This window comes from Daldinia loculata (assembly GCF_022478755.1).
Source record: "Daldinia loculata strain CBS 113971 unplaced genomic scaffold F4817scaffold_26, whole genome shotgun sequence".
NCBI classification, from domain to species: domain Eukaryota; kingdom Fungi; phylum Ascomycota; class Sordariomycetes; order Xylariales; family Hypoxylaceae; genus Daldinia; species Daldinia loculata.
Window position 1 is genome coordinate 381,691 of NW_026054880.1, and position 7,385 is coordinate 389,075.

Genomic DNA, 7,385 nt, shown 5'->3' on the forward strand with positions numbered 1-7,385 from the left:
TGATTAGAGATCAACGTCCGCGTTACGATACCCCTCGACCCACGCCATCGATTATAGCACTCTCCAGCATGAATTCATTTTTTGGTTATATCTCTAGCTATCTACTCGACAAGACTATACTATCATCGAGCAAAAGATCTATCGCACTCAACCGGTCTAGCAATACCCTCATACATCTAGCAAGGCTGCCTCTACAGCAAGTTGGCGCTGATGCTCGATTTCCTCATCACCTTATTATTTACTACACTCTAGACATGTCGCAGATCCTTTTTCGTGCCGTTCCTTCTGGCAATACATCGACAGCACAATTCATATATCCTCACCTCGTTGTTCGGCCCCCTTTTTCATCACCTTGGCCCGCGGCCACCGAAAAATTCATTATATCGGCCATGCCGATGATAAGACAAATAAGTCATTGTTTGAATTATACTCGATAAACATATAATTAGCATCACCACTATTTCTCCGGACTTGGAACAACGGAGAGATGCAATAGTCGCTTATTTCCTAATTGGTAAGTTTATATAGCACAATTCATTCTCCTTTTCCTTCCCCATACTGACCTCATTGTAGTATTCATCTCAACTACTTGCGAGATTCGGGCTACCGCCCTTCATATTTTATCCAAGCTGCTATTATATCTTGTCTTCTACATTTTTGCATGGATTTTGACTTCTGGAGAAATAGGAGGCGATCAATGATCATCATCGCTAGTCGATACTCATAGTTGTGTTTTATCTTTTGTTCAAGTGGTTTATCTGTAGAGGGTCCTAGCTGCCGATTATCGTGGAATTGCAACAGGATCTTGTTAAGTTAGGCTCTTTAGTCAATAATTGTTAATGAAAAAAAAGGGGGGGGGGGGGAGATCCAGATTCTCCAGTATACTCTCCCCCTTTGTTGCATTTGTATTGATAGGCACTTGCTCTTGCATATTATTGGAGGACTTTTCTGAGAAGCCATCTAGAGAAAGTGGCTTCAACCACGTTAGAGGTAGTTTCTTAGTTCTTTTCATAGTAATGTACCTGCCATGCCACAATTATTTGTTCGCATACAAGACATGCACCCAGTGAAAATGGAATTATACTCCGTATAAGTTGTTGAAACCCCAATCTTCTTTCGAGGAATTGGCCAATAGCGACCGATAACGAGGGAATTAGGGTCGTATGCACAGATCATATCATCGCTACAATCACACCACTCACGGACTAATATAACATTAGCGATCAACATAATAGCAGGAGATCCAGGTTATTTACAGGATCTTTTCCAGTATTCATCATAAGGTGTTCTTGTAACGATCTGGTCAGTTAGGTTTCCAGGAGGAGTTGGAAGCATGCTTTGCGTTTTTGAAGCCATAGAAAGTATGAAAGTGACTGACGATAAGCCCAGATTGTATTTGATGCTAAAGACATCAGAGTAGGAAGTTTTCCCCAGGGGGTAACATTACAAAGGAAATATTTAAAGGGGGGTAAGTCGAGGCAATATATTAGGTAACGATAGAGTATTGATAAAATCTAGGAACCTTGTATCAGCCAGTAATATATGTAAATTGAGTTAGGTAACTCGACATACAGCTTCGCCACTCTGCTCTCTATGATCTCTAAAGCTACATTGGATAAGAAAGCCACATCATCGTCAAAGGGTTACACAGCTAGAGAGATGGGGCCTATAAGGCAAGCTACACTTGAGATCTTTATCTATTAATAGCGTACAGTTAATTTACAGTATACTAACTCGCCACCACATCCTCACACCGCCCGCATAGGCTATCCTCTTTTGGTGAAACATACCGCCAGCATCGGGGACACTTGGCGTGTTTTGGGGGCAGTACCACCACTGCCCCCTTAATTCCACCAACCTCGAACTCCCGGGTATAGGTCCATTCTGTCTCTAATGGGGGCTTGGTATTAATTGCGGCCGATGAAACAACAAACATACTCTCCAGTTCATCTGCGTAGGATTCCAGCACCTTCTGTGTCTGGATATCGGGAACCTGAACAAAAACATTGCTCTGCAGAGACGAACCCAGCATCTTGTCGCTCCTGGCAGCTTCGAGGGTTGACTTGACAGCGGCATGGACCGACATAAGCACCGGGATATCTTTTCGCAGGGTGGTTAAGTCGCGGGTGAGGCGGCTAGGTTCAATAACGGGATTGCTGTAGAGTTGGTGGAACGGATGAGTCAAAGACCTATATATTTTACTATTAGCATGGTGCGTGTGCGAGGAATCTAGCCAGACTTACGAGTCTTCCTTCATCCAGTCTGGGCGGTGATCCCACGCTTCTTCAACGAGAAGTGGTGTCACCGGTGTCAGCATCCTCAGAAGTCCGGTGAGTAAAGGCTCAATAACACCTCCACCGTCTCCGCAGTATAGCCGGTCTTTCAGGGCTTCGAGATAGAAGGCGGAGAGATCTTTTGTTACCCACTTGTTCAACGCGGCGAATCCCCTATAAAATTCATAATTGTCAAATGCCTTGCCCACTTCTTGCATCGTGTCCTGTAGTTGCAGGATGGCAATATGATCTGTTGCGGTTAGAGGTGCCGTTCGAGCAGATTTGTGCACGGAGCCGAGGAGCATCTTTACGATGGTGCGGTATTTGATCAGCGTAGTATGGATGGTACTTAGCACGGGGGTTCCGATAGCAACATCATGCGTATAGTCACTACTCGCAACCCACAATCTCAAAGCATCAGGACCCATAGCGTCGTAGGCGAGTTGCCCTTGAGGTGCCGTATTTCCCTTTTTCCGTTTGATTGGCGGCAACAGGGTACCATCCATAACTTGTTGAGGTTCAATTATATTCCCGAGCGACTTGGACATCTTTTTTCCAGCTTGGTCGAGCGTAAATCCATGAGTGATTAACTGTTTAAAAGGAGCGCCTTTCTCAAAGTTGATGTCTACCTGGGTTCCTGCGGCAATTCGTGTAAGGAGGCTAGACTGGAACCAACCGCGATGTTGGTCAGACCCTTCGAGATAAACATCTGCGCGACCTGGCATCATCGTCCAACTACTTCCACTATCAAACCATACGTCCATGGTATCAGTCCCGCGTCGGTATTTCCCTTTCCCCTTTAGAGAGGACGGGATCCAAACTTCGTCGTCAGGGGCATCTGACCACCAGGCCTGAGTTCCTCGTTGATGAATAACCGATATAATGTGTTCGACCACTTCCTCATTCATCACAGCCGAACCCGTTTCGTCATACAAAGACGGGATTGGAACACCCCAGGCTCGTTGTCGTGATATACACCACTCACTTCGGCCTTGGACAAAGCTCTCAAGACGTTTTCTACCAGACTCTGGGATAAATCGAACGTCATTCAGAGCTGCAAGGGCTTCTTTTTTAATAGATCCAACGTCGGCAAACCATTGCTCTGTAGCCCGAATAATTACTGGTTTCTTCGTCCTCCAGTCATATGGATACTTATGTTGGTGCCTTTCTACCCGCAAAACGTCCCCGTGAGGCTTAAGAAGATCGAGAACGTTTCGGCCCCCGCCCTCATTTACAGAAGGGGCAGACTGAAGTAGTTCAGGAGAGTCAGGGAAAGCATCTGAAGTAAATCTTCCTTGGTCGTCAATTGGAGCTGCCACGTCTATATCGAGTTTCCGACAGACTTCGTAATCATCGAACCCATGACCGGGTGCAAGATGTACGAGTCCCGATCCCGAGTCTGCTGATACGAAATCTGCGTGTATAAGAGGTTGAAGAGGAGCGTTCTTTCCACGAAGTCGATTAGTATACTTTAAGGCTGTCAATTGCGCGCCTTCGAAGGTCCCAAGTACTTTGATATCCTCGGCGCCAATCTTAGACGCAAGAGTATCAAGACGACTCTTAGCGACCAGCAGAGCATCATTCCCATAGCGAACAATACAATATTCTAGTTTGTCCTCTATAGCGATAGCTCTGTTTGCGGGTAATGTCCATGGAGTAGTGGTCCATATTACGGCGTACAGCTGTCCCGGAACGTTGTCCCGCACACTTTCAAATTGCGAAAGCTTCTTCCAATCTTCCGTTATAGGGAATCTAACCCAAGCCGCATGCGAAATATGGTCGTCGCGGTACTCTAACTCTGCCTCGGCAAGGGCAGTCCCCGAAGAGGGCGACCAGTAGACTGGTTTGAATCTGCGGTAAATCAATCCCTTCTTAACCATCTGCTGGAATAGGCGGAGTTGCCGGATCTCGAACGTCGCATCCATCGTAGTCCATCTTTGGTCCCAATCGCCCATAACCCCGTAGGATCTAAAGCTCTTCATTTGCTTTAGAACCGTATTAGATGCTAGGTTTCGAGCAGACTTCCGAACCTCAACGGGCCCAAGCTCCGACCCCTGAGATCTCTCGAGGGCTTTCAGCTCGATAGGGAGTCCATGACAATCCCATCCTGGAGTATATTCCACTCTTCGGCCTATATATACCCTAAGTTAAGTTCCACGTTACTTAAAAGTATGGTATACGTTGTGCCCATCCTCTTGCTGACCTTGTTGTATTTTGACCCTTAGAATCATATCCTTGAGGATCTTATTTAAGGCGTGGCCAACATGGAGATCACCATTAGCATAGGGGGGGCCATCATGAATTACAAAGGTATTATCAGAAGGGCGATTAAGCCTCTGCCATTCATATAGGCCATCGGCGCATCGTTGAATATACAACTCCCGTAATCTGGGGAGAGGTCTCGGACTGGCCCACGGTCAGCTCGAGCATGAGAATTCCAGAACAATTAACATACGGGAACTTAGAGTTCGGCAATCTCAGGGTTGTAGACCATGATTTCTGCATGGTAATATCAAGTTCATTGTCTTAGTTTAAAAAACTAAGAGTGATATATTAACAATACATGAGCATATCGTATCATAAAATTTAATGCATTAAACTACGGTTTCTTAGGAACTTTCCCAAGAATTATTGGTCAAACACTTATCGATATCGATAAAGCTTAAGCCACTAATTTATCAAACAAGGCTGAACACAGCTTTATCCAATTAAATCATGTATATTATTTGAGCCTCAGCCACATATGCAAGGCTACCAATATCTATATCTAGATCATTATCGATAAAGGGAGTGATCTCATAACCACTGCGTCTTACAATTTGATTATGTTTAGCTAATAATCCTCCCAAGGCACGAATTCATATCGCGAAATGCGTCACGATCCATCCCGCCATGGCGCCCATTCGCCGATATCTCCGCATAACCAAATACTCAGTCCTTGAATGTCGCATATACCTTGATAATCCCGCACTCGTCCACACTTGGCTCCTTAACCCGAGGAGTCCCGTACTGCCAAGAGTCATCGAGAGCGTGCGACCGCTTGTTTTACCTAAATTACGTGAGGAGCGAGAACGAAGTCGAAAGCGAAGTACCAAGAAGAAGGGGATCAAGGATGTAGTGGTCGAAGGTGAGTAGCATACATGAATATTTAGGTATTCTATGTCATCACTACAAACTCGCAGACGTGTAGAATACTGTACTTCATCCCTTGCGACACTCCGCAGTCCTTCTACGTCTAAAGATATACCACATTCCCGCAGTTTGTAACACATTACAGATGATTTCGAGGTATCCATATTCCTCACCGAGACAGCTACCCGCCACGCGCTCCTCACAAAACATAAGCATTTCCATGACACCACGCAAACAAAGCTTACATCGAACTCGGGTCGTCTGATTGGTGAGGCGAACGAGGTACCTGTCGACGTCGATGCTACAACAGAATTTGGTCCACTCATTAGACATGAGGAGAGCGATGATGAAGATGCTGCTGCTACCTTGGCCACGATTCCGGCGGTAGACGAAACCGCAACGGGTACTAGCAGCGGCAGGCGACCCAAGCGCGGCCGTAGGAATACAGGAACAGAAACAGACGCAGATCGCGACGTAAATGATCAGCAAATCAATGATGTGGAGATTATATCTGATAGCCATGATAGCCAAGACGGTGAGGACGACAGCCTATTCGTCAATGATGAACCAAATGACGACGCTAGCACGCGGCCGCCACCAGCCAAGAGACGCAGAGGGGGAGCAGCAGCGCCGGAGGGTGACAATGCCGAAGACGACGATGATAAGAAAAAACTGGCTATGGACATCTCGTACGATGGATTTTCTATTTACGGACGCGTGCTGTGCCTCGTCGTCAAGCGCCGCGAAGGTAACATCGGCGCCGGCCCCCAACCTGCGGGACGCGGCAGGACGTCGGGTACGGGCGGAAGCCATGCGACGAAACATGGGGGCGGAGGCCAGGCCATGATGGAGAACTTCATCATATCCACCCAAGTACCGGCGGGCGCAGACATGTCGTGAACGGTGCCCGCAACGGATTCGCGGCTGTCGCGGTAGCATTCATGCACGTCACCCTACACCCTAATCCCAAAACTTGACCACGTGGGTTATAGGATCCAGTCGACCGCTGTAGTTTTAATGAATATCTGCCAACACATATACGCAGTGGCTTACTAATGCATACGGTCGCATGTAGTTCCAGAGCGATCTATTCGATACCTATATAATGTCATCTTGGAGATGGCAGATCGCTCGATGCGGTGTGTATGTGGGCTTGAAACAGAGGCTGTGGAAATCATCCATTGATTGCCGGTCCTCAGAAAAAAACAAACTCAGATCCTTCTGCAGTGCAACACGAGCAAGGCATGCACAATGTATTCTACCATGGTATCCGCAAGGTGGTATTCATCATCTTAGGTCTCTAGAAAGAAGCATGAAGACCTCATAGATTTCACACGTTGCCTCTATGTAAATACCTCTTTCTGCCACGTAGTATATGCAAGACTACACCAGCCCCTTTTATAAGATAGACTAAGCAATCAAGACGCCGATTTGAGAACTACGCAGTTTGATGCAGAATAGTATGCAGATAGCTTATAATGCTAAACCACACCGCCTATCTAGCCCCCAACCCCTATATGCCGTGATTTGAGGGTTTCCCCTGTTTCATTGACTAGGAACTGCCATTGAGAGACAATATCGTTGAATTCGATTGGCTCGGCTTTACTGTAGTACGTAAAAGATAGGTTCTGTAGGTCTCATACTCTTGAAGGTGGCGAAAGTTCATAGCCCTATGATTTGTTCATGGAAAAGGAAAGAGAGTCATCGTGATCTAGTTATTTAGTTCCCGGCATTTGAAAAGGGGATTATTTTTAGATTGTTGTACTCTACATAATAAGAAAGTTGTAAAGTTAAGTCTGGAATAGACTTAATTAGTCTACGGGTTTTCGAGAAGCATAAGGTTCCTAGTGGCCGAACCATAACTCCGGATCCAGTTCATACCCTTAACTTCAAATCGGAGTTGATGGCATATAGGAGAAGCTCCCGCTTTCCACACCTGCAAGTAGAGTTCGATTCTACGTAGCCTCGGGCCCGCGGAGA

General features: G+C 46.3%; 2 protein-coding genes across 2 annotated transcripts; one reads left to right on the forward strand and one right to left on the reverse strand.

The window, feature by feature from the left end:
* Window positions 1-1,582: 1,582 nt before the first annotated feature.
* Window positions 1,583-4,867, reverse strand: F4817DRAFT_338533 (isoleucyl-tRNA synthetase). Its single transcript, XM_049303432.1, has 4 exons — window positions 4,729-4,867; window positions 4,477-4,679; window positions 2,244-4,404; window positions 1,583-2,189 (listed from the first exon to the last, which is right to left on the reverse strand). Exons 1-4 carry the CDS (start codon window positions 4,776-4,778, stop codon window positions 1,730-1,732), a joined length of 2,874 nt encoding a protein of 957 aa, XP_049158858.1. The 5' UTR covers window positions 4,779-4,867; the 3' UTR covers window positions 1,583-1,729.
* A 105-nt stretch (window positions 4,868-4,972) lies between these two features.
* F4817DRAFT_338535 (uncharacterized protein) lies at window positions 4,973-6,897 on the forward strand. The gene is made up of 2 exons (XM_049303433.1): window positions 4,973-5,400; window positions 5,551-6,897. Exons 1-2 carry the CDS (start codon window positions 5,166-5,168, stop codon window positions 6,303-6,305), a joined length of 990 nt encoding a protein of 329 aa, XP_049158859.1. The 5' UTR covers window positions 4,973-5,165; the 3' UTR covers window positions 6,306-6,897.
* Window positions 6,898-7,385: the final 488 nt, after the last annotated feature.

What these genes read in the sequence shown, in the direction of transcription:
- F4817DRAFT_338533 (XM_049303432.1), bottom strand. Translation starts at nt 4,778, where the DNA reads ATGCAGAAATCATGGTCTACAACCCTGAGATTGCCGAACTCTAAGTTC. An exon ending in AAGGGTCAAAATACAACAAG is followed by an intron (nt 4,405 to 4,476) that starts GTCAGCAAGAGG and finishes GGGTATATATAG; the next exon opens with GCCGAAGAGTGGAATATACT. An exon ending in GACTGGATGAAGGAAGACTC is followed by an intron (nt 2,190 to 2,243) that starts GTAAGTCTGGCT and finishes TAAAATATATAG; the next exon opens with GTCTTTGACTCATCCGTTCC.
- F4817DRAFT_338535 (XM_049303433.1), top strand. Translation starts at nt 5,166, where the DNA reads ATGGCGCCCATTCGCCGATATCTCCGCATAACCAAATACTCAGTCCTT. An exon ending in CAAGGATGTAGTGGTCGAAG is followed by an intron (nt 5,401 to 5,550) that starts GTGAGTAGCATA and finishes AACACATTACAG; the next exon opens with ATGATTTCGAGGTATCCATA.